At 41.1% G+C, this 27,789-nt stretch overlaps 1 protein-coding gene across 1 annotated transcript in view; it reads right to left on the bottom strand.

Moving 5' to 3' along the window:
• LOC140242817 (uncharacterized) overlaps positions 1–20,412 on the bottom strand; it is a 33,083-nt gene extending 12,671 nt beyond the window's left edge. The window contains exons 1-9 of the mRNA XM_072322572.1: positions 20,287–20,412; positions 17,848–17,976; positions 17,186–17,254; positions 16,314–16,497; positions 15,431–15,576; positions 12,458–12,703; positions 10,897–10,982; positions 8,943–9,105; positions 5,947–6,104 (exon numbers count right to left, since the gene is read on the bottom strand). Coding sequence (XP_072178673.1) covers positions 5,947–6,104; positions 8,943–9,105; positions 10,897–10,982; positions 12,458–12,703; positions 15,431–15,576; positions 16,314–16,497; positions 17,186–17,254; positions 17,848–17,976; positions 20,287–20,316 — 1,211 coding nt within the window. The 5' untranslated portion in view covers positions 20,317–20,412. The remainder of the gene's footprint in view (positions 1–5,946; positions 6,105–8,942; positions 9,106–10,896; positions 10,983–12,457; positions 12,704–15,430; positions 15,577–16,313; positions 16,498–17,185; positions 17,255–17,847; positions 17,977–20,286) is intronic.
• Between the last annotated feature and the right edge of the window lie 7,377 nt (positions 20,413–27,789).

The following is a 27,789-nucleotide window of genomic DNA, read 5'->3' as shown; positions in this document are numbered from 1 at the left end:
TGCTTTTAGTGTTTTGTGAGATATTCAGAAACCACTCTATGAGATGTCAAAAAGCATGCAATTCTAAGCCTAAGGGGTATCAAAACTTTATTTGATGAAAATCAGCTTTGAAATGGCTGAGATATCCAAAAACAAGGTGAAACAAAGAGATCCTAATAAAAGGCGTGGCCTGTCGCCTTTTATTATTATCACTTTTTTGGATATCTCAGCCATTTGAAAACCAATTTTCATCAAATAAACGTTGAATCCTTCTCTTTCATATTCCATAAGACTTAAGAGGTTTCTCATTATCTCACTTAGGAATGTTCAAAACATGAATCCCCACCAAGTACTGTATACAGTCCCTTTAAAATAAAGATCTGAAAATTGTGCGTCGAAGCTGTTATTAAGTCCATATTTATATGTGAGTGAACAAATCTATTATATCCACTTTCCATTTTGAGCCTGAAAAGTGTGTCGGGCCAGATTCGTTCAGGATGGATTCCGAACCCCCCCCCCCCCCCCCCACCCGAGATCTCGGCCATCGGTGGTGCGATCATGATGAAATTTTGCATGCGTGAGACCCACATCATAATCTACAAGATAGTGTCATAAGATTTTTTGAAACAATCATTTTTCTAATTTTAATTAATTAATTATGCAAATTAAGCTCAATATCATATTTTAGCCTAATTAAGAGCATTGAGAGTCTAATTTTTGATCTGTGTATCTGTTTTAGCATATTCAACAATTGTACATTACAAAAAGTTCCAAAACTCATTTCAATTCTTATGAATTTTATTGTTTTCAGAATTTCTTATGTATTTCTGTGTTTTTCAACTTTTGTTTTTTCCTTTGTTTTTTCATTGGAAATTGTCACTGACCATTTTTCTACTATAATTAGCACAAAATTAATAAATGAAAGTGATTAATTGTAAAAATAATCAGGTTTTTATGACTTTCATGACAGAGCATTGTTTTCCATAGGAAATGTACACAAAATCACAAAACTTTGCCCGTTTTGGGGCGACATTCCGTTACAAAAATGGGCGTGGCTTCGCAAAAGTATGCGCGGATGTTGCAAATTTGGTCTCAAAAGTTGCGCGAGACTTGAACAAATAAAGTCAAGAAGCCCCGCGACGAGGCCTTCTCGCGTTACAGAATTATAGCGCGAAACATCAAGGGGGGCGGATTCCGCCCCCCTCCCCTCCCCCCTTTTAGGGTTAAACATTGACCCATTACAGTGTTACACGTTGTCTTGAAGGTACACGAAAGATGAATGGAAAGTGAGGAATTTGAAATATTGTACATGTATACAGAAGCCTAGAAAAAAAGAAAGAAAACCCAGACAGAAAGCAACACTTACGATCATTAAAAACAAATGAGTAACAAAATGAAAGAGGATTGTTGTTTGCATAATTGGGTAGATGATTCTTTTTCCAGAAAAATTACACCCAGATTTTGATTTACGATTTTGATCAAAGAATGTGGGTTCTACAGCAATTTTTCTGAGGCGATGTCAAATTCAAAATGTGCTACTCTTGTCTCGAAAGTGACACAGCATAGCAAAAATGGCCTCCCCGGTTGTAACGTCAAAAATTTAAGAAGGGAATGTCCGTTTCCTATCCGATACGTTGATTATGTTAATTCTGCCCAAAGAAGCAACGCAATGGAATTTTTCACAACACAAAGTGCAACTTGATAGCTAGGCAAAGTAAGAAAGTGGATATTGACACTGAATACTTGCCCTAGAATCAAGATTATATTCATCAAAATCAATGATCTTGGCGTCATTTTGCTGGGAAAGTATTGTCTACAAAATCACGTAAACAAAGTCATTGCAACCCTAATTTCTTTTGAATGGTGGAACGTAACTGTTTCGTTCTCTCTGGGCCATCCTGTATTTCATAAAGACAGTGCAGTTTACTAGCGGTGTTTTTCACATATCTTCATTCGGTCTGTCATTACTTTAAGAACTACCAAAACATGTAAATATATGGTATGCTTGTACATGTCGTTACTTTGTTCCCAATTTTATTGTGATTTTTTTTTTTCATAAAGTATATGTGTGAATGATAATGATCTTGTTCTTGCCATTTTTTATTATTTCAGTGAATGAATTGAATATAGGTTATTCTGGAATTCTATATCAGTTATTTGTTTGTGTCTTCAATCTTGTTCTTGGAAATGCCTTTTACATAAGTTGAAATTATAATTTTTTACAGTCATAAGGATTAGAAACAAGCTACAAATCTGTGAAAATGAGATGAAACTGACTAAGATTATGGCATATAATGTACAACAAACATGCAAAAAAAAAATACAAGGGTTCATAATCTGACTTCAATTGCGTTGGGGAAGAAAAAAATAATTTTGTTAATGTGACCTGTTAGAGCATGACGTTGTCCTGTTATACCGTGTTCTTGTGTGTTTGCATAACTCCTGTCAAATGCAAATGTTCACTGTAGAATGGGGGTTTACATTATGTGTACATAATGAAAGGAGTAATGTCTATATCCGGACGGTGGGGGACAAGGCTTTTCGATGTGCTTGAGTGTACATATATTTTAATATACATGCGTGTGTGTGTGTGTGTTTGTTGTGTGTGGTATGTGCCTGTGTGTGTGTATGTGTATTTGTGTGTGTGCCTGTGTGTGTGTGTGTATTTACGGTTGCATAGTTTGAACGTGTGTTTGCATATGTATATGTACATGTATTGTGTGTGTGTGTGTGTGTGTGTGTGTGTTGATAACCTCATTACGTTGATCACCGAAAAGTATGTTATCACATCATGCATTCACATTTGCGAAAGAGGGGGACAGTGATATTTAAGAAAAAATATGTAACTGAAAATGTTCTATAATCTGATCATCTGAATTTTAGATATAAAAAACAACAACATGCATGCATTTTTGGCTCCGCCCATTCACTTTTCACGCAGAGTTACAAGTATGTGAGTCGTCAGTTCGTGGTGAGTTTTTTGCACAGATGTTGTGTTGTACGCTTTTCACGAAGTGACATGTAAATTTGTCTCTCTCTCCCAGGCAGTTCCAGTGTTTATACTGGATGAAATTTACATGTCCTGGTAGAGGAATCCAATTTTATGCTGAAAATCATATCATTTCAAGTATACATTACACAAAATCAACCATTTGACGACATTTTACTAACTTACTCGTTTATGTTAATTAAGCCGTTTGATGCTCATTTGTAATACACACAAAGTGAGCGTCGGCTTCTGAGCCGCCACTTCGTGATGAAGATTCCTAGCGCGCTGTGCAATTTTGCACATTTCACAAAAAGCCACTTATGTTTAGGACCTTCTTGCAGGAAACATAAATAATATCCTAAAAGGAAATCTAAATATTTGTAGTATTCGTAAGTTGTTCTTTCTAATGGTATAAACTTTATTTGATATGCATAAAGAGAAGTAGCTCGTTTGAAGCGTTGAAACTTCAAATGCATTTTACTCGAATTCAGTTTTTATTCCTCCATGCGGCTTTCCGTCACTTCGTGAAAAGTGGGACGATATCTACAACTTTACCTATTATGGCATACATATAGTCCTATGGATACAGGAATCTAGCCATACGGGATACAGTCTCTGCAAAAACTAATCTCTATGAAATCATCTCTTCTGGTTAGTAACCCTTTCTGTGCCAGGGATTTTTGACAGTGCGCATTATACAAATGATGCACAGGATAGAGTGCGTTAGTGAAGGTGCGGCGCGCTCGAGAGTATTGACAATGGTGCAACATGCACGAGGCGCAGCCGAGTGCATGTTTGCAACCGTTGTCAATACTCGAGAGAGCGCCGCACCTTCACTAATGCCACGAAATAATCCCGTGCATCATTTGTTTTATAAAATGGGTCGAAAACTAACAGCATTATTCACGTACCTTTGTGGGACAATACCAGTCAGCCACATGTAGCACTCGCTCAAAAGTCAAGATGTCCGAAGATGTTCGTCCCAAACATTTACGCACGTCGCACTCGGAAATCCCGCACATAAGTACTGTACGTACGTATAAGAGTATACGTATGCCACTTACTGTTAAGCACAAGAAAGGCCGGCGGCTGTTGTGGCAGCCCGCGGCCCGAACTAGAAGTTGTTTACAGGATTGACAGCGCGTATAGTAGCGCCTGACGCACTTGTAACAACTGATTGAGTGCGCACTGCTAGTGTAAACATTGTGACGTACGTCAGGCCAGGGAGGTGGAAGAGAGACTCTTCCACCTCCCTGTCAGGCCGTGCATTTACTAAGAAATTAATGCACTCACACGTGACTCATTTCAGCGCTTCCAACTGGCTACATTCTTGAACCCATTTTATAAATTATTTTGCAGCACTCAAAGGAAACAATGGAAACAACCACTCTTAGGTGAAGTTGCTCTGTCATCATCCTTCCTTATTATGATAATTTATGATTTTGAAAGCATTCCTATTCCTAATTCCAATCAAAATATATTCTGAAAGTATGCACTCATATGCAAATCTATAAACCATGTGGAAGTTTCTTTGAAGTGGAGATGGCAAATGAACAGAAAAACCTAAGAAAGGTCATGTGTTGTATGACCATGAAATATATCTACAAGAATCACAATTCAATATTAGTTGATGTGTATTGATCTTCTGAAAAGTCCTAATATTCAAATAGTTCTCATAATCTAACTAGTAAGCAGCTACATCAAACACTCTTTATCTTAACCCTAACTAGGCCGGGGGGGGGGGGGCCTCCGAGGCCCCCCCTCGACGTTCCGCGATGTATCGCTAACGTGAAAAGCTATAGCCGCGACGTTTCATGACTTTTTTCTGTCGAGTCTCCCGCATCTTTTGACACCAAATTTGCGATGCCCAGGCGCGCGGTTCCGAAGTTTCGCATAAATATGTACATGCATGTCAGACCAAAAATTGCTCAAAAACGTGAATTCGTGTACAATTTCAATGGAAACTGTGCTTACAGTCAAATTTCATAAAAGCATGATTATTTTGGGGTTTTATCGATTAAAATCAACTAATAACATATTTTCTCGTTCAGAACAATGTCGCGGGCAAGTTTCATCGAAAAAACAATGAAAAACACAAAGTCGAAAAAACAAAGAAATACATAAGAAATTCAAAAAAACAATAAAATACTTAAGAAATTTTTTTGGATGGCTCAATTTTTTTCTCTTATATTTGCTTAGGACACTAAAAAGAATATTTACACAAAAAAATGCCCATTTTGGGCTTTATTTAGTGATTTATACCAAATTGTCTGATTTTATGCATAAATTAGCATAATTTAGCATAAATGACAATTTTTCAAAAATCTAACTTCGTAGTACTTTAGATTACTTCATAGGCAATGTGTGTGCCAATTTTCGTCGCGATCACGCGGTCGACGGCCGAGATCTGGAGGGGGGGCCTGGGAGGCCCCTCCCCCTCTATGATCTACCTAAATAGCCCGGCCTAGTTAGGGTTAATCTAGACATTGATCAACAACTTTATGAAACTTTCCAGATCACTGTCACATAATGTTCAAGTTTACTTGTATCCTCCACATCAATGATTTGATGTGTTGCTCTGTTACTTTATGAAATTATGACACCTTTGGTTGTCCGATCGCACTTATCAAAGTCTACCTGTTCTGTTTGATTTTAACCCACTTCAATACAGCCAACATGAGCAGGAAGTTGCTTTGTCACACTACTGTAAAAGGAGGAATGTTCGCATGCATTTTAATTTCGCGAATTTTGCGAGTGCCAACATTCGCGAAATTAAAATGCATGCAAAAGTTCTTGCCTACACAATATGCATTGGACGTTAGTGGCAATTTGCGAAAATTTCATGCAGCGCGAAAGGTCATCGGCTCCAATTCGCAGAATTTTCATGCTGCGAATATATCATGTTTTACAGTATTCACAGCTTGCCTTCAATACAAATTTCTCCTGGGGGCAGTTTCTGCCTCTTATTCCACACTCACCTACTCCTGTCCCTCCTAGATCGCTTGGAGGACTCCTCCCTCTCGTACTCCTCCTGAACCTCGTCGCCTTGGTAATACTCCCCTCTCTCCTCCGTCTCCTCTTGCTCCGGCTCCATCTCGATCTCGCCAGGCTCTGGCACTCCGGTGCTGTGCTCCTGCTTTGGGCATAGCAGTGAGAGACAGGAGTTAAAGGAGACCTCCGGATTATTTTCAGACTTTTACATATGAACAACTATGAATTGGCTATGATGGGTACAGAGTTTCAGAATCTATAGTGATTGGGATGGTGGGAAAAGAACATTTTCAAAATTTATAACAAATCAAAATGAACAAGGGTGATGACATGGCAGCCTCACTGTAAGAATGCATGAGTAGGGGCTCCAAGAAGCAGAACAAAAGAAGAAAGCATGCATAACTTCTACACAGGTGAACTTGATAAGCACTGGTACTGTGGTATTAAATTGCTACATTTCTGAAATATGTGAGGCTCCTATGTCATCATCACTGTTCAGTGTAATTTGTTTTTGGTTTATCAGAATACTGTATTGATTTCTCTGCTCAAGGACCACAATAAATTCCACATATCTATACATGGGACTGTTGATTTAAGTACTCCATTATATGACATTACGAATATCGTCTGGAATGCCCCTTCAAGTGTGGTGCACTCAACTCGTCATGAACTCTTCAAAATTACCACAAGCTTCTAGGACATCATCTGATCCAAACTTAGCTTTAGACCCCGTTTACAGTGCGGGGCCGGGCTCGGCCGCGGCTTGGCCGCGGCCGAGTCTGGCCTCAATTGCGCGGCCGAGCCTCGCAATTTTGTCCGTTTACACTGCTGGGCTCGGCCGCGCTTTTGATTCAAACCTTTCAATATTTTGTCGTAGTGGCGCTCTGCTTGTAAACAAACGTAATTTGGTATTGTCTGGTTTTCAGACCCTTTGCCAAATGAATTCCGTGGCGACGAAGTCGCCGTTCGGGCAAAGGCCTTTGCCGAAGGAAAAAATCCTTTGCAGGACAAAACCACCTTAAACTATACTAGTTTTCCACGTTCAGGGGGTTAATATCGTGAATAGCGAAAGATACAGGCAGAGGGTTTGGAAGCCAGACTAAAATTGGCCGCGCAATTGGCCGCGCATTTGGCCCAGTTTGCGTTTACACCAAGAAGAGGCCGGGCTCGGCCGCGGCTCGGCCGCGGCTCGGCCGCGGCCGAGACCACCTCCAGAGCGAGGCCAAATGCGAGGCCAATTTTGGCCTCGCATTTGGCTTTTTGCGCGTTTACACTGAAGCGGGGCTGGGCTCGCGGCCTCGCCTCGCACTGTAAACGGGGTCTTAGATGTAGCATCTAGTGGCTGATTTACTAATATCCAGCCGTCCTGATGACTGACATTTTGGCCCAAAAACTTACACTTTCCGATAAACCTTGCTATGATGAGCAGGAACTTTTATTTACATACACACTGCAAAGGACAAAAACAGATAGTTCACAACATTTCTTCATCTTGCAAAAAGTCTACACCTCTTTCCCTTCTGGTTCGCCTGTTTATTTTCAACCTAAGAATCCAGACTTTGTCATCTCAATAAATTCCTGCTCATATTGCTCTTGCCTCCTGCTCTGAATAACCCCCTTCCCTTTCCAAGAAAGAAAGACAGCCCAAAAAGACAAAATGTGACAAGTCACATCCCACTCACATGATGAGAACTGTATAGAGATGAGATGGATAGATCATAATATGACAAGATTTTGGGCTGGCTTTGTTGTGTTCTTAAAAAAAAAAATAATGTCTCTTTTTTTTTTTTAGGGAGCTGTCTTAGCTCAGTGGATGAAAGTATGCACATTCAAGCAAGCACGATGTTCCTGGTTTAACACTATTCTAACTGGGGGGGTCAATTTGACCCCCCTCGACATTTTGTGCCGCGATTCCGCAACGCGCAAAGATTTTGCCGCGTTGTTTCATGCCGCGTTGTTTCATGACTTTTTTCTTTGAAGTCTCCCGCATATTTTGAGACCAAATTTGCGATGTCCGGATACACCGTTCTGAAGTTATGTAATGTTTTGCGTATGCATGTCAACCCGAAAATGGCTCAAATTCATGATATCGTGTGCAAATCCAATGCAAATTGTGTTTTTTGGTTAAATTGATACAAATTAGATTATTTCAACTTGTAACCATTGAAATTAATCAATTTTAATGTAGAAAAGCTTGAAAAAGTGCCTGCAACAAATTTTGGCCAAAAAACAATAGAAAGCAAAAGGTCACAAAAACAAAGAAATACATAAGAAATTAACAAAACAATAAAAAACAAAAGAAACTGATTTTGATTGTGCTATTTTTTTACAAGAAAATTGTTCAATGTGTCTTGAGGAACTCTTACACAAAAATTTAGCAATCATTCAGTCGTTTTAATGGAGTTATAGGTGAAAATATTATTTCATGCGTAAATTTGCATAACTAATTTACTAAAAATAGAAAATCAAAATTTTTCTTTTGTATGACCATATAATCTTGTAGTTGACATCCGGCTCTATGTTTAGGCAAAATTTTGCGGTGATCGCGCGATCCGCGGCCGAGATCTGAAGGGGGGGCTTGGTTTCATATCTATTCTCTACCATATGTACACATTCCCATGTAGGTCCATATTTTGGTTTTATTAGAATCGATTTTGTTTTAACGTCACTGCAAGGGAAGCATGTAGTGTTTTTTCAGTAAAAACTTTGCTCAAATAGCCCAGTTAGAATAGGGTTAAGTCCCCAGGCTGCAGCAGCAGCAAGGCACTTTATCCTCACTGCCTAAGTCCTCTGGAGGAGACTCAAAACAGTCAGTCCCGTGGTTGTTTGCTTGAAAACACTACATGCTTCCCTTGCAGTGACGTTAAAACAAAATCGATTCTAATAAAACCAAAATATGGACCTACATGGGAATGTGTACATATGGTAGAGAATAGATATGAAACCAAGCCCCCCCCCCCCCCCTGCTCCCAATCCTTGTCACCTCTTGGTTGAAGGCTTCTTGCTGCTGCTGTGGCTGGTGCTGTTGCTGCTGCTGCTGTTGAAACAGGAGCTGCTGTTTGAGCATGTCTTGCTGCGTCTCTGCCTGCTGCAGTTGGTGGGTCAATCTCTGGACTGCCTCGAGGCTGGCTTGGAGGCTGGGGATCCTGGCAGGAATAAAGATTATTGGAAGATTCGGTGATTAATGCACTCTCCTTTAATCAGGACTCCCAGAAAGAAGAACAGCAGAGGAACAGCACCTTATTCTGGACAATATCATGGCTGCATTTCCCAGGAATGTTATGTGAACAGCTTTAATGGGATGAGGCGATATCATGGGTGTGGTGTGTGAATGATTATTTCCCAGAAACAGTACAGCGTACAGTCCACTCAGCACTTAAAGATAATAAAAAGTTTTGGTATTTCATAAGTTTCCCTGAATTTCCTTGTCTTGGTTTGTGTTTCAGGTTAAAGTACGTTATCTGTGAGACTTACTCGCCCCAAAGTGCTCTCATGTCTTAGTAATCATTCAATAATGGTTTCGTACCAGAGCCGTCATGGTACCGCGGCGAAAATTATAGTACAATGTATGTGTATTGTACGAAACCACTGACTGCGACCAGCACCGTGCAGCCCCATATGCATAGCTAACAGCGACCAGCAGCCCCATACGCATAGCGTAATGGGGCTTCGCATTGTAGCATTCAGGATCATGAAAGAATTAGTATCGCGGGTAACAGTCAATTTAAAATCCAAAAATTTCTTCAATTTGAAGACTTACCAACTAAGTTGAAGTATTGAAAACAGGCTTCGGACAACGTTTGGTTCTGCCAATAGTCCCTTTCTGTTCGAATTGATGACTGAATGTGACTCGGTCGAGAGGACCTTGGGAGAGCTACATACACTGAATACTACGGCCAGCGCATGCGCACACAAACATCTTATCCGTTCATGGATTTGAAATCTGTGTGCATGCATGGGATGTGTTCTCATGCACTGGCTGTAGTATTCAGAGTACGTAGTTCTCCCAAGGTCCTCTCGACCGAGTCACATTCAGTCATCAATTCGAACAGAAAGGGACTATTGGCAGAACTAAATGTTGCCCGAAGCCTGTTTTCAATACTTCAACTTAATTGGTAAGTCTTGAAATTGAAGAAATTTTGGGATTTTAACTTGACATGTACCCGCGATACTAAATCTGTCATGATCCTGAATGCTACAATGTAAAGCCCGATTACGCTATGCGTATGGGGCTGCTGGTCGCAGTTAATTGCATGATTACTAAGACAAGAGAGCACTTTGGGGTGAGTAAGTCTCACAGTGTTAGTTATATGAAAGGTACTTTAACCTGAAACACAAACTAAGACAAGGAAATTCAGGGAAACTTTTGAGGTACCAAAACTTTTTATTATCTTTAATGTAACTGTTTTAAACCTTGATGTACGGAGAAGGGCACAAGGTTGATTTTCATGCAGCAAGCATAATGGCAACTCAAACACATTCTGGCCTTTCAAAAACATAAACAAAATGAGCAACCCACAGATCTAGGACTCTCCTGAGCGGGGCCTATCATTTTGATGGCACTGCATGCAAGGAAACTATTTCAAAAATTTTCAAGAGTCAGAAACTGCTGCTGGTCCCTTAGGTAACTCCCTTGTATTTTGTGTACTTGGGGTATTTGGGCCCCATCCTAAAGGTCCCCTCTGAGGTACCACCACCATTCTACAAACTATGATGAGTCCTCCCCCGCAACATATTTTTAGAAGGAAAATGTTTATGCATGATGTAACATGGACATCAGAAGACTGGTGTCAGATGACGGGCGCAAACAATGCCCCCCCCCCCCCCCAAAAAAAAAAGGAGAAAAAAAAGAAAGAAAATGTCTCGCCCACTTGCCCAAATTGGACATAGAAACAATGCACAATGAAATGCTACATTTTCTACATCTTGTGTCTTACATTGTGCTGGGAGTTGGATTGGCCTCCTTCTTTGGTGGGGGCTGCTCATCCTCATCTTCATCTCCGTAATCAAAGTCCAGCAAAGCCTGCCAGTGAGGAAAGTGATAAAAGCCAATACACCACACATGCATCATACATATGAAGACTACCTTTCCAAAAGGTGCTAAATCCACATTTGATGGTATGGAAAACAAACAAACAAACAAAAACAAACAAATCTTCAGTTTTATGTCATGTGATTTTGGGTGTTTTCATTCAATGACTTTATGTCCCAAAATAATGCTCCATAATGGGATAAAATGATATGCCTAAAAAAAAATCTAGGTGTCCACACTGATTTTTTTTTTTTAAATCTATATTTGGGGGATTTGTGGATTTAGAACCTTTTGAAACAAAACTTTTAGTATGGTCATGTACTTGCAACACAATTTAAATATTGTTATTGTAACTACTTTCTGTGATTTTTGTGTATATATTTTTCTGGGTGATTTGTATTCTCTACACATTCTCCTCATATTTGGTCCATCTTTCTGACAAATTTATGTGCAAAGAAATAAAACATTTTGCAGCTAAGGATCAAGTAATATGTGAATATGTGGGTCATCTGGAAAGCTTCACAACTAGGAACACTAACCAGCCTGGCTCTACTCTGGGGTCAAAGTGCCATCAAGCATACACAGGAGTTTCTGATATGATCCCCCTGGACTTACAACCTTTTGGTACAAAACCTGTTTTCCCCCCATTTCTCCATTTTCTCACCAAAATTTCAATACTTTTGGCATTTACTAAGCTGGATTACTAAAAATGAATTTATTTCTCTACAAAAGTCTTGTTTCATGAAAACTGGGTCTCATACCATTTGAAAAGGAGCTCTTCATGTACCTGTCTAGCTTCCTACATGTGAATCCAAGATACACTTGCTGTCAAATTACAGCACAAGCAAGACTGCAATTTTATTGGACAGAGAAATGCACTTCTTTTCACTAATAACATATTTTATATCATGCACAGCTGCTAGCCCTGGAGCTCTAACAGAGAAAGATATAAAGGACCAGTTTTTGCAATGACAAAAATTCTCATTAATATACCATGACTTCATCATAAGTATGAACTGTTTCTATGCACAGGCACTATAATGAATGGCCATATCATACATGAATGGATGTGCACATGTACAACGTGGGTTTTATATACAATCATTTTATGCTATGCACACAATCCCAGCAAAGCTCCTTAACACTTGCCATAGACACAATGAGATTACATGGTGCATGGTCCTTCTTTCAAATGCATGTGGCTTGTGCAAGAATCTATAGTATCTGACATACTGCATGCACTCTCAGGAAGATGAAAGGAACAAAAAAAAGAAGAAAAAAAATCCTTGTCCCAGTTTCTACATATTTCAGAAGTGAAAAAGACTGAATTTTTCCTTTTTTTCTGGGATTTCTGGGAAAATGATCACTTTTACAATTCTGACAGCTTGTGTTCTTTAGGTGCTTTAGTTTTGTTTGAACATTTGTGTCTCTTTGGTTGTTTTATCTCTATATAAAACTAGGCTCACCTTATTAAAACCGACTGGGGGTTTGGAATTGGTGCTATTGGTAGGCGGGGCAGGCTTCTCCTGTTTCACAGGTGGCTTGTTGGACCAGGCCTGGCTGGTGAGGACGCTCAGCTGGCTAGTCAGAGTCTGCATCTGGCTGAGAAGAGTGGCGTCAGTTCCCTCAGTGGTCGCCTTCGGTACCTGGGCCTGTTTCTGGAGCTGCTGCTGCAACATCTGCAACTGCTCGATCTGCTGCTGCTGTTGTTGCTGCAAAGAAATAGAGAAAAATCATTCGCTCACTTAGTGGAGAAAACTCAAAATATAGATATGTCAATAATTGAATTCTGGAAAGGCATTGTAAGCTGATGAAGCATGCATGATTCCCATGCATAATATAGACAAACAGATGTGTTCTATTGTACAAAGCACCTAACCAAGTTAAATGAGTTGAACTTTTGTGCTTTGATCTGATCTGCACATGCACTCCATGTCATGGTGTAACCTTCAGTCACAGTTCTCTTCTGGTAGAAATTCATTTTGCATGCATTCTGTAGTCATTATCCTCACGGAAGAACCCAACAATGAATGGTGACATTCACTATGACACCCAATTCCACCACCATCCATCATGGAAATCATATTCAGGGAGAGGGTTGATGCACTTTTCCTTTGCAATACCCATGTACATCTACTGACAATATTTCAGTCCCTACCTACACATTCTCCTGTATTTAAAAAAAAAAGGAAGAAGAAGAAATGTCTATAAGATAATCTGTTTCATTGAAAATAAGATGTTTGCTTGCATTCTCACACTAAGATTCTACAGCAAGGAGTTGGTGGTGTGCACCCTTGTATTACGATCCTATGCCTTTCTCTCTCGCTCTCTCTTATCTTTTTTTTTTTTGGGGGGGGGGGTGGCAGTTTATGAAAAGACCAAACAAAACCAATCAGTATATGTCTGAGCTGCAAATGTGAATTGAAGTGCATTAGCCCTTAAGTGTACAAAATACTATGTCCCCTAAGGGAACCCATTCATGAACTATGTCTCAACATTATTACCTCCGCCAAGGGAGGAGGTTATGTTTTCGTTACCGTTGGTTTGTGTGTTTGTTAGTTAGTTAGTTTGTCCGTGTGCAAAATAACTCAAAAAGTAGTTAACGGATTTGGATGAAACTTGAAGGAAAGATTTAGAATGATACAAGTAACAGATGATTAAATTTTGGTAGTGATCCGAGAATTTTGGGGGAATTTATGAAGGATTTTTGTGATTTTGGTGGGTAGGGTCAATGAACTTGGGAGTTCAGGCTGCACATATTGAGGTTTGCATGCGCGCACTGAAGTGCGTGCTCTTGTTTCTGCTAGGGCGAGGCGCGCCGTGCAGCTGAGGGTTTATGACGTAACAAAGGCTTCTATATTGGGAAATCGGGCGACTTCCAGCACACAATGCTATAAGTAGGTATGGGTGGAAATCACTGATACATGTATCTCTATGGAATAAAAAGATCAGCGGTGGAAATGAGCTGCATGCTTGGCGGAGGTCTGCACTCTCAGAGTGCTTCTCTAGATAGTTATGCCAACAAACCAAATTATATGCAAACTCACACATATTTATTTGTATGATATACACACAAAGAAAGCACACAGACAGGATTGCCAATATCTACTAAGAAAAAAACAAGGAATCTTTGTGCATTTTAATTTCATGAATTTCGTGAGCCTAAATTTGCGAAATCAAAATGCACATCAAAGTTCTCGTCTGCACTACATACACTGAATGCCAGTGGCAATTCGCGATAAATTTCATGCTGCAATAAAGGCCATTGGCTCCACTTCGTGAAAAGTTCATGTCGAAAATATATTGCGTTTTACGGTAATCAAAATAAAGATGGATCCACAGAATACTGTGGGAGATGCTTTGAGCATGTTACATGTACATACATCTTGATAGGCCACAATACTTTCAAACATGGGTAACCTTGTGCATTCTTTTCTTGAGGCTTATAGAGCTGTCAAATTTTCAGGGAGCCTTAGCAGCTCTGTACAGAGTTTGTGTGGTTTGTTAACCTCTGAAAAGATTCATCTGATTTGAATGTAAATTGGATAAAAGTTCATTTACCACAATCAGTTGTAATTTACTTGTTGAATGAGACTTTCACCTACTGGATCTGTAGGCTTCTTCAGAGCTACAGGCTCGGTAAAAACCTCAAGATGGATGAGGGAAGCTATCCACCTTTGCAAACAACAAGAGAAAACTTTAAACCAGGACCTGGAGCAATACTTGCTTTCTTCAATGTACAATCCCATTCTCTCAGATCCGCATGCATCAGCTACAATAGGCTAGCGGGAAAACAACTCTCTCAAAGCTGCAACTGATCTGATAAAGCCTACAGATCCAGTAGGTGAAAATCTCATCAAACAGGTAAATTACAACTGATTAAAGGTAAAATGAATTTTATACTTTCATCCAGTTTGTTAACTCTTATGTGCCATGGTGGAAACCCCCTGTGTGCCACATTATAGAGACACAATGCAGTTATGCTTTGAGAAAACATTGTTGTTGTTTTTTAAGTCTGTAACTATACATCTATGTTAAAACCTCCACATGTAGTGAGCAAAGTTTTAGAGAAAATGCCAAGTCTTGCTTTGATGTAAATCGTTTGACAAATTTTTGACTGTTTTTCTTTCAAATGACCAGCAGCTACATTACTGTAAATGCATGACTTTTTTGTACAGTGACAGAAACTTAGAATTTACAAGCAAAATCTAGTAGGGAATACTGCTTGCTGGTCAATCATTACATAAAATGCAATACTAGGAATGAAATCGCGACAAATGCTTTCATTGTACTGTGGCATTTGGCAACTTTTCAATCGGTTTGGGCGTATTTGTGCGTTTGAGCAGAATATGCAAAGTTGGCACGCCGTCGACTGAGTCGGGCGTGCAAACGTGGCACATAAAGAATTAAACCTTTGAGCTGCAATCATGATCACCTACCACTTGCTCAGCTGCTTCTGAGTGCTTGGACAGCCAAGAGCCAACATCAGCCGAAGGCTTCTCCTGCTTAATGACGGCTGCCACAGGTGCCGTGGTGACCGGAGCACTGGCATTGACGTGTACAGGGGCATCGCCACTGGCACTTCCTGCACAAGAAGACAAAAAGTTGCAAATTTCCTTGTTAAAAATGCTGGATTCCGGCACGTCACGCTTAAAGCGATTAGGATATAGACATCACCTTCAGGCTCCTAGCAGTGCTGTCTTACATCCAGGGACAATAGATGCCACAGATATAATAGTCTCGCGTATACTCTTTACAGTGGTCTGCGTAGACTATTGGGCAATTTGAGTAGGGTGGATGTCACATTAAGACACTCCCCTGGTTTGGCTTGAACCAAAGGGCAATTTTCAACCTGGTAAATAGGATACAAACAAACAAACACACAAACACACACACACAAATACAGACTTGCACCGTGGCTGACAGAGAGAAAGGGGCCACATGAATATAAGGAAAAAAATCATGGCAAAGCTAGACCCTTATCTACATTGGCAACCAGAGGGGCAACATAAACAGGGTTGAAATCATGTAAAGACATTCATCTACACTTGTAGGTTGGACAAGGAGACACAGGAACACTAATTGGGTAGTCAGGTGAAGGCAGAGGAATAGTTTTATTTCTTGAAAGTATCTACAGTATCAATCATTTTCAACACTATTTTTTTTTCTAACTCCCTACAAAATATATCAGATCTATTAAATCTGGCAGCATGACTGACCATGCAGCTTATGCTTCTCAAACTGGAAACATGATTTAATTGAGCCTGTAACTTTAACACTGGCCCAAACTGCTGAGAAGGGGAAAACAGACATCACACTCACCTGGATTGGCCATGTCAAGCAGCGGTTGAATGATGTCAGCTCCAAAGACAGAGTTCTTCTGCCACAGATTCAGGACCCTGACAATCTTGGCCTTATCATCGGTGGGGCACTTGAAGAGGTGCTGGAAAGTTGTGTGGATGTTCTTTGCAAAGCGTGGGGCAAATACATCCTTTTCAGCTCCAAACTACATGAAAATTGATATGTATATAATCATAATCACATAATAAGATCAAAATTGCATGCGTTTAATGGCAAATTAAATGTTTACAGAAATCTCCAATACCCATCCTTCTTAAATCAAAAACATATAAATTTGTATTAAACCCAACTGTGACATTTCACAAATATACAAACATCACTCTTAAAAATCTGATCTCTTTACACACAGGTATTTGCATGCAATTTGCAAGACTTTTAAATGTGTCCTTTGTTCACTGTAAAAAATGAGTACCCCCATGCAGTTAACTCCAGGAAGCATTGTTTCCTGTAAAAATGACTACCCCCATGCGTAAAGGTGCATGGTCCCGGTGTTTTAGTCAAATGCGTTCGCGGGCGCACGGCGCTAGTTTCCTACAGAGACCTACGCTATCGACTCCTCTTTAGCGCTTATGCTTTGGCCCACTTCCCCCGAGTCCGAAGAAGTCCGATTCACTGTAGTCAGTGGTCGGATCACAGTTCGGCTCATGATTCGGCTGAGGGGATGACAGCTTTAGCAAACTTCCTTTGTGATGTCATAATAACAAGCACATATGCACGCACCCTGGCATTACTACAGACTGCGCGATGCGCAGAGAATGGAAATACAAAGAAAAGAATGGAAAATAAAGAAAGACAGAGAGCGTGAGAAAAACAATCACACTCAAAGCACTTACCTGGTGACGTGACTGCCGCACAATAGAGTCAATGACGTACAGACCGGGAACCTTATACTCAGGTTTGCACTTAATTAGAAAAGAAGAAATTAAGATGTATGTTATGCTACAGCACTGCCTTTCAGAAAACAAGCAACACATACAAAGTGTATCTACATGTATACAACATGTGTAAATGATTTAATGCAAAAGCATACAACTGCATCAGTACTCTATAAAATACTACAAAAAGTGAGGATTTTACCCAAAACAGTGTTAGACTCAATTTGAGAAGCTGAATTGTGTATCACTCACTGTACTGTACAATGTAACTACACTTTACTTAACACACCTGAAGAAGAACATGATCTTCAAAACTGCTGGAAAAAAAAAAGAATAAAACAAAACAGCAAACTGACAAAATTCATCTAATTCTTCAAAGCATGAAATGCATACTTTAAAGGTAATTCTACATTATGTAAATAAATTTGCACCAGTGAAGCTGCCATAAGACTGGTTACAAAGTGCCTTGAGAAAGCAGACTTTTTCTTTTTAATATCTAGGTTTTACCCAATAACTCATATCAGACAAGGAACAGCACTCCACACACACTTCCTCACAATGTGCTCTCAATTCATACACTGAGTCCAAGTTTTGAGATCAATGCAAGATGTGACATTTACCTTTTGAATAAACTTTTCCACACTCTGCACCACATGCTTGTAGAGTTTGATTGCTTTGATGGCGGACTTGGTCACCGAGGTCATCTTTGCCCGAGAGATGGGCGGCTTGACCTCGTACAAGCTGGACAGCTGGTAGAAGGGGGATAAACAAAGTTCAAAATGATTGCACGTCTTCTTTTTTTTTTTTGGTTAAAAATGTGTGCTTCAGAGGCACAGTGCGAAAACAGATGGTGGACTGATCACATGTGATAAATTTTGTTGAGTTTAAGTTGCCAGCATTCCCACTGCCCCTGAGAGATCTAAAAGATTTTTTTCTTTTCTTTCTCTCTCTCTCTCTCTTCTCAAGCATTCATCTCTGGAGGACTGTCAGGTAGATGTCTAGAATTACTACATATACACATATGTATGAGCACGATGAGGTACAACATTGTAGATTCCATTTGGGCAATTGACCACTTTACGACCCTTTATTATCGGTGCAAGATTTTACCCAATTGACCAGTGCATGTGAATTTGAGTACCTATCAGGCACCGTGGGTTCGACAACATGATGTGTTCCGGGACTGTGCTGTGTGCATGTGTGAGATTTCCCGTTGGGATGCAGTATACAGTTATGACCATGTCAACATGAGTGTGCATAATGAAAGCACTTACAGTACCGGGTACGCCACATGGTTGTTCTAACACCCTTCCCTGTGCGGTGGCGTGATTGCAGGGAATAATTTTCCTGGTATCGCATCGTTAAATTGCTATGCATTTTTACACCACTGCTACACAAACTAATTTTTGTATGGCAGTTTTCTTCCATAGAAGTGTACAGGATACCATATGAAATATTGTTCATCAGCTGAAATTGCAAATCAAATTTGAGTTGGAAAATTATTCCCTGGATTGAGAAGAGACAAACAGGGTGCTGTGCATTGGCACACAACGGAACACAACCAGTGGTAAACTTTCATCATTATACACATTGTAAATGAATGCATGCTGCATAACTAACTCAAGCAGGGGATCAATAATCAACCCATCCCTGAGGACATTAGCCCACTGCCTTGGCAAAATTATTCTTTAAAATAATGAAAAGAGAAATCCAAAATCTTATCCTGATTTGTCTGTTTGCTGTGTGTTTATCATCTACACAGTATACCGATTTACTCGCCCGATCACCCCAACCAGACGCTGCGCAAAGAATTAGAACAGACTTGTGTCTGTGTATCATACATACACAAGCCTCACCTGGTATTACTGTGGGTGGTCTGTGATGGGGTCGGGATGGATGACGGTGCATAAAAATATCCACATAGACTGTCTAACTGTTGTGGCTAGCCAGTATGTTCAGAAATGGAAGCTACATTGTACCACAGACTACTGTACGAGCTGAAATTTTTGCGTACCGGTACAGATAGTTTTGTGAATTGCTACTTGGAGGACATTTTTCGCGTGTTGTTAATTTCGTGGTTTTGAGGGTCTAAAACTCTAACTGAACTTAGCTACTGTATTTGTGCGTTATTTTCACGGTTCAAAGGCGATTCGCGAAATTCGCGAAAATAAAACCACCGCGAAAATTTCAGCCCGTACAGTAAGGTACTGCCAACTTTCTCACATTTTGCAGCATGATCATGGCAATTTTCTGCGATGTAACATTACGACAAATGCAAAGCTCGATAATCCTGCAGCAGAGAACAAAGCAAAGGCACACGACATCGGGATCGCACCATGTTCGACGTGTCACTGTCAGCTACCGAGCTACAGTAGGAAGCGCAGTGAGAGAGGCGGGCTTTTAAAAGTTTAGGCCCTACTGTTTAGTGACCTTATCACTAGCCGGTTTGTCAAACGGTGTCCATAGACACAGCAAGAGAAGCTCGCCAGCTGCTGAGTGCATGTTGGTCATGGGATATCACCTTGGCGTTACGTTTACGGGGAGTGAGGTAAACTTTACTGACAGACTATAGAATGTAGGGCCGGCCGTAAAGTCACAAGCCAAGGAGGCACAATTCCACCACAATTGCCTCTCCTCTAGATCTAGCCCTAGTCTATTTGAGTCTAGGATTTTTAGAGGAGTCCTTTATCACAGCCACACAGGTAGGGCCTAACAGTTAGGCCTAGATCCCCTGATGACTAGCTAGAGCAGCTACCAGCTACCACAAAACAAGGCCGAGATGCTACATCATTATCTGTTTTACAGGTGGTGGATGGAGCTAGAAATTAACACTAAACAGTGAGTTCACTCGTAAATTACTTGGTCGTGTTGCCGTTGGTAAGCCTTACAGTAAGCATTACATTGGAAGACATGTCCTACCGGCAGTACAGCTATCCATTGTCATGATTGTTACATGTACTTATAAGCAAGTAAAATTTTAAAGGCAAGCAAGATCGTCTAGCTAGATAGCTTCAGCTTTCACACGTAGAAGAATTCATCACCTTTCCATGATATCTCACCTCATTATTGAAGGTCTTTACAGCTTCCATTTTGTCAGCAAAACGTAGTTGTCTGCTTCGAAAGAACTCTTACATTATGGTCTCATCTTGCCGATCGCCGTCATTTCCCAGCCAGTTCACCCACGCCTGCTATGTGTATGGCATGCAAGCTGAAGCATTATACGCATTGGAGACCTGTGTGCATGCTGTTGCAATGCTGGCGAAAGCTGCGCTTGTCGTGTACACCATTGTACGCAGTGTGCTCGACGTATTCGGGAACGCGGTACATCCACCGGCACGTTGTACGCACGCGCTCTACGATCACGAGCAAACACAACGCGGAGCTGCAACAGCAGAGGGCGGCAGTCCCTTCAACGCCGTAGCTGGGATCGGAGGACCTGTTGTATCGAAAAAAAATAAAGTAGTCCAACTTTGGAGGGCTACTATATTATAATTGTCGGTTATGGAGAGCTCAGTTTTAGTTGCATGAAAAAGGGAACTCTTCCTCTTTCCATTGATACCTAATTATGCTGACAAACGTCGTGCATGACTGAGCACATGAACTTTAAAGACAACAATGATAAATTGCACTTTTTCCAAGTTTGCGCGATGCGTGCTATATTGTGAAGGAACATTGCATGCATGTCGGCAAAATTTCAACCGTTGAAGTTTTGTGACATCTTTGCTTCAAATGGACTCTAGCTATAATCTGAAGTACTGAGTCCCCTTTTTAAAAGATATCATTTTCATGAAAGTGCACACTCCATCGCCTTTGTTTCAAATTATTCCCCGTCTTTTCTAGAAGAGGTGAGTCAAGTGGTATTTCGTCACGGTGCTACAGAAAATTGAAAAATATAACTGGTAATTATGTTGATTTTTTTTTCTTCTGTGATACTTTCCTTATTTTACATGTCCATAATGACATCATGGTGTAAATGTGTTGTCTTCTTATCCAGCGATGATAAGGCGCTGAAACTCAAAAACAAACACAGTATGCTCGAGTAATCCGATTTTGGGCTGTAGACCTGCTTGAGGTCATTGGAATTGATTGTCTGATTTACCCCAAACTTTCACTGATGTCTTCTACGTCCTGTTGTTGCTTTCACTCAATAACAGGGCCGGCGGAATTTTTATTCATATTTTATTTTTGTTTCGTTTTTTTTGCTTGTCATCTGCTGAAAGTGCCCCCCTCTCCCCACTTTTGAAAACGTGGCGCCGGCCATGTAATATTAATATTTTGGTTTCTTTGAAATAAGACCAAAAACTACAACAACAACAACAACAACAAAAGAATGCGATTAGATTGCTAAGCCCTTTCGAAGAATGCACAAAATGCACAAAGTAGATACACACACACACATACCCAAACCACTGTACAATTAGGCTATCAACATCGTATTCTCGGTGAGATATTTGCGATTGAAACTACTGAAAAAAACGAAGAAATTTGTAACATATAAGCAATTATTATTTTCAATAACATCTTCATATGATATTATTCCTTGTTATATACGAGTGCAGTAATCATTAAAAGGGTTTTATTTTTCTCTGTCTGACAAAGACTTGCTTTAAAAATACATTGCGTTTGTCTGTTTTTACGTTCCAACTATTCATTCTAACTTCGACATTTGAAATATTGCATCAATTAATAATTTTATCTTCAGCATATAGTTTTATCCAAATCATGAAAATGCAATATTTAACCTCAGATGTTGAATGTGTGTGGTACAGGGGAGCCTTTGAATACACCACAGTCTTAATAGGGAACCTTACAGCTATAGGAAAGAGGAGAAAGATTTCAAAAAGAGTGAATATGAAGCAAAGTTGACGCAACACAAGTCGGCTTAATTATAGGCTGCAAAATAAAGCCAGAATAAACATCTGTACTAATTTACGAATTTATGTCAGTTTTATTAAATGAAAGAAAGTATTCAGAATCCTTATCCGCCCGCAAAAATTGTCCAGGACGCAGGAGAATTCTCTTCTGGCGGACAAGGATGTTGACGAGTTCCGTACAGTTGCGTCTTACCTGCTAGACGCGTGCTACTTACCTGCTACTTGCGTGTATTCCGTGTGACCTGCGTGAGAGCATCAAAACCGATCCGTTTTCATACGAGTGACATATGGGAACTGCGAAGTACCTGCGTGGGAGTTGCCTGCGAGGTGCTGCCGCTAAATGCCTCATTATAGCTATTGGTGTTCTATACGTGTAGGGCCTAAAACTGCAGGCAAAACCCCGCGACTCACCCGGAACAAGTTTTGAGCATGCTCAAGGCCTTGTCACACCATGTCTGACAAAGCCTTGCGGGTTGACAAAAAATGCTGCCCGGAGCTCGCCGCAATTGGCCCGCACCTAACAGCAAGCCCAGTCAGGTACATAGCTTTCAAGTGTCAACAAACTGTTTACACACAAATTTACAAACACACACACACACGCACACACACACACACACACACACACACACACTAGTTTAAAGCCCAACTGCTCACGTCACTGTAAACAGTATAAAGTCAGTATGTTCTACTTAACTTAAGAAAAATAATATGCCCATAGACATTCTAGTATGAGTAGGGTTTTATACCCCAATATTTACTACAAATGAACAGTGAAACTCACTGTAAGCTGTGTTCAAACCTTACCTGAAGGAAGTTGCATGCAATCCTATGTCAGTAGTAGCCGCTATAGAGCAACGGCGTAAATCCGTACTGAGGAGTGGGGGGGATGGTCACCATCACCACGATTACAAGCCCATAACCGGACCGTGGGGGGGGGGGGGGGGGGAAGAAGCTTGGTGCCCCCCCCCCCCCCCACACACACACACACACTTTACAGGGACCGGATGTCCCACTCTTTTGCATGAAATATAAAGTGGGAGGAAAGTGGCAGCAAAAATATGAAGACTTTTTGTTCTTGTTGCTTTTTTTTTGTGCTTGTCAGATGACTTTCGGCGGAAAATCGGACCTTAAAAGTATGAAGACACTTTTTGTTTTTAAAAATCGTGGTATTTCAGCTCTTGCTCCGCCTGTGCAACATCACTGTGAAGGCCTACTAAATAATGGGGCCTATTACCGGCGTAGACAGGATTTGACCTATAGGAGGAGCGGTTATGTGAGGGAGCGAAGCAAACGGGGGGGGGGGTATAAATCTTTTTGTATTGAATATTTTGACATTTTACAGTCCAAAAACTGCCGTTTGTAGCTATATTTTCGCTTTGGAAATTAAGGGGGGCACACCGGGTGCAACTGCTCTCAACCACTGGCAGCAACATCAGGAGAATGGCCGCTATTTGATAGCGATTAAATGCGAGCGAGCTTGAAAATTTTGACATTCTACAGTCTAAAAACTGCCGTTTGTCGCTATACTTTTTCGCTTTGGAAATTATGGGGGGCCGCGCCGGGCGCAACTGCTGTCAATCACTGGCAGCAACATCAGGAGAATGGCATAGCGGTCAAATGAGAGCGAGCGGAGCGAGCGACCTTGAAAGTTTTGACATTTTACAGTCCAAAGATTGCCGTTTGTGGCTGTATTTTTTCGCTTTAGAAATTAAGGGGGACACACCGGGCAAAACTGCCGGCAATAACTGGCAGCAACATCAGGAGAATAGAATAACGAATAAATGCGAGCGAGCGAAGCGAGTGAGCTTGAAAATTTTGATATTTTACAGTCCCAAAAACTGTCCTTTGTGGCTGTATTTTTTCGCTTGGGAAATAAAGGGGGCGCACCGGGCGAAAACTGCTGGCAATTACTGGCAGCAACATCAGGAGAATGGCATAATGATTAAATGCGAACGAGCGAAGCGAGAGAGCTTCAAAATTTTCACATTTTTTACAGTCCAAAAACTACTCTTCGTAGTTATATTTTTCGCTTTGGAAATTAAGGAGGACCACACCGGGCGCAACTGCTGTCAATCACTGGCAGCAACATCAGGAGAATGGTATAGCGATTAAATGCGAGCGAGCGGAGCGAGCGAGCTTGAAAATTCTGACATTTTAGAGTCTAAAAACTGCCGTTTGTAGCTATACTTTTTCGCTTTGAAAATTAAGGGGAGCCGCACCGGGCGCAACTGCTGGCAATCACTGGCAGCAACATCAGGAGAATGGCATAGCGGTTAAATGCGAGCGAGCGGAGCGAGCGAGCTTGAAAATTTTGACATTTTACAGTCCAAAGACTGCCGTTTGTGGCTGTATTTTTCGCTTTGGAAATTAAGGGGGGCGCACCGGGCGCAACTGCTGTCAATTACTGGCAGCAACATCAGGAGAATGGCATAATGATTAAATGCGAGCGAGCGAAGCGAGCGAGCTTCAAAATTTTCATATTAACAGTCCCAAAACTACCGTTCGTAGCTATATTTTCGCTTTTGAAATTAAGGGGGGCGCACCGGGCGCAACTGCTGTCAATCACTGGCAGCAACATCAGGAGAATGGTATAATGATTGAATGCGAGCGAGCTTCAAAATTTTCACATTTTACAGTCCCAAAACTGCCGTTCGTAGCTATATTTTTCGCTTTGGAAATTGAGGAGGGCGCACCGGCCGAAAACTGCTGTCAGTCACTGGCAGCAACATCAGGAGAATGGCATAGCGATTAAATGCGAGCGAGCGGAGCGAGCGAGCTTGAAAAATCTGACATTTTAGAGTCTAAAAACTGCCGTTTGTAGCTATACTTTTTCGCTTTGAACATTAAGGGGAGCCGCACCGGGCGCAACTGCTGGCAATCACTGGCAGCAACATCAGGAGAATGGCATAGCGGTTAAATGCGAGCGAGCGGAGCGAGCGAGCTTGAAAATTTTGACATTTTACTGTCCAAAGACTGCCGTTTGTGGCTGTATTATTTCACTTTGGAAATAAAGGGGAGCGCACCGGGGGAAAACTGCTGGCAATTACTGGCAGCAACATCAGGAGAATGGCATAATGATTAAATGCGAGCGAGCGAAGCAAGCGAGCTTCAAATTTTTCACATTTTCCAGTCCAAAAACTACCGTTCGTAGTTATATTTTTCGCTTCGGAAATTAAGGAGGACCACACCGGGCGCAACTGCTGGCAATCACTGGCAGCAACATTAAGAGAATGGCATAGCGGTTAAATGCGAGCGAGCGGAGCGAGCGAGCTTGATAATTTTGACATTTTACAGTCCAAAGACTGCCGTTTGTGGCTATATTATTTCACTTTGGAAATAAAGGGGAGCGCACCGGGGGAAAACTGCTGGCAATTACTGGCAGCAACATCAGGAGAATGGCATAATGATTAAATGCGAGCGAGCGAAGCGAGCGAGCTTCAAAATTTTCACATTTTACAGTCCAAAACTACCGTCCGTAGCTATATTTTTCGCTTTGTAAATTAAGGGGGGGGGGGGTGCACCGGGCGCAACTGCTGTCAATCACTGGCAGCAACATCAGGAGAATGGCATAATGATTGAATGCGAGCGAGCTTCAAAATTTTCACATTTTACAGTCCCAAAACTGCCGTTCGTAGCTATATTTTTCGCTTTGGAAATTGAGGGGGGCGCACCGGCGGAAAACTGCTGTCAGTCACTGGCAGCAACATCGGGAGAATGGCATTATGGTTGAATGCGAGCGAACGGAGCGAGCGAGCGAGCTTTGAAATTTTGATATTTTACACTCCAAAAACTGCCGTTTGTAGCTATATTTTTCGCTTTTGTTTGTCCCACTTTTATGGGAGAACCATCCCCCCCCCCCCCCATCGACGCCTCTGCATATGAGGGTGCTTTTGTTAAGTGAAAGATCTGCTGCACACTCTTTGATGAATTAGGGATAAATACGTCAATGTCAAAAGTGTACAAAGTTTATCGAAAGGGATCCTGTATAGCGGAGCTTTTGCATGCTTATGCAGGGCTCGACACTAACGGTGGCCCGGTGGCCCGGGGCCACTAAAAATGAAAGTCGGGCCACATAATTTCAGAAAAGGGCAAATTTGGTGGCCCACCTGGGGCCACCAAAATTTTTTGAAAAGTGTGTCAATAAATTCGTAACTCTTTGCGCCGGAAATGCATAAATGCATGCAGTGAGTGTGCGACTTATAAAAAAAAATGGACTTTTATCAACGTTTTTTTTTTTTTTTTTTTTTTTCGGGCCACCAATTTTTTCTCTCGGGCCACCAAAAATTTGAAATTTGAAAAATAAAGTTAGTGTCGAGCCCTGGCTTATGATTGCAATACAACGATCTGGTGCATAGTTCTGGGGATATTTGGACAATTTTCCATTAAGAAAGTTCGAGATTTGTCCTCATCTCGGGAATTGCTTGGGGGATAAATGATTTGTCTGCCTAAACACTTCCAAAGGGGCGGGGCAAATGCTCTTTGCCCCCCCCCCCCCCCGAGATAGATTTGACGCCCCTGATCTTCCCTGGGAATGCCCATAGATGTATCCTGACTGAGTAATCAGTCACTGTCGTTTCTCAGGAATGATTCAGGAAATGGAGGGGGTTCAATTATGACGATATAGTTTTTGTTATTGTTTGTTTGTTTGTTTGTTTGTTTGTTTGTTTGTTTGTTTTCATACATATTTTGCAGATGGTCCCCAGTTACTCGCGTCATAGCATGTTTACATGTAGGCCTATACTATTTGACGTTGTCAACGTCTGAGCCATACCTTACAGTGACTGTATGTCCATGTTACTTTCTTCGCGAGCGAGCGAAGCGAGCGAGCGCTTGAGAAAATTATGTATACATTTTCCTACAAGATAGAATACTGTTCAGCTATGTTACCTGTCTGAAGGCCGGCGTACAAACGTCATGCAATAATTATGTCAAAATTGTTACAATCACATTTCTGCTTCCTCCATTTTTTCCTCAAAATTCAGGGGGGGATGATTGCACAGGCCATCCCCCCCTCCTCCATTTCAGGGGGGGATATATCCCCCCCATCCCCCCCGGGATTTACGCCCATGCTATAGAGTACAAATATCTAACGTTATGGACTCTAACAATCAATGGGACAATGCGAACAAATGTCACACGAGCAGGCTGTGTATTTACAGAGTTCACAACTAACGTTAGACGTTAATGATATTAATGTACAGACACCTCAAAACATTCACTCATGGTGGTGGTGGTAATGGTTGATATAAGAACTGACAAATACAGTACCTGATGGTCAGGAACAAAATGTAGCTACTGTTAACAGGAAATGTAATGCAAAATGAAAACGGAAGATGATTTAGACGAGAAATAAGATCGATGTTGAAGTTATCACACGGGTTACATTTCGAGCACCACAATCACTGTTTTGTTACAGAAGTGAAAAATAGACTATGGAAGAGGCAGACGGCACAACAAAGACGTAACAGAACTTTGTCGGACTCTTTATTTCAAGGACATAAGCATATTCCCTTGTTTTTTGACCATATGCATTTCAATTACAATTCATTGATGCACTGACGTTGATAGCTAATCTTCTACCAGCAACAATTTGTCTGTCCGTTACGAATGAAAAATCAGGGCAAATCGCAATAAACCGCCTTGACCTCGCACTTGATTGTCCACTCTTAAAACAACACAAAACACTCA

The sequence above is a fragment of the Diadema setosum genome, chromosome 19 (genome assembly GCF_964275005.1).
Source record: "Diadema setosum chromosome 19, eeDiaSeto1, whole genome shotgun sequence".
Taxonomy (NCBI): domain Eukaryota; kingdom Metazoa; phylum Echinodermata; class Echinoidea; order Diadematoida; family Diadematidae; genus Diadema; species Diadema setosum.
This window is presented reverse-complemented; position numbering and strand designations above follow the sequence as displayed.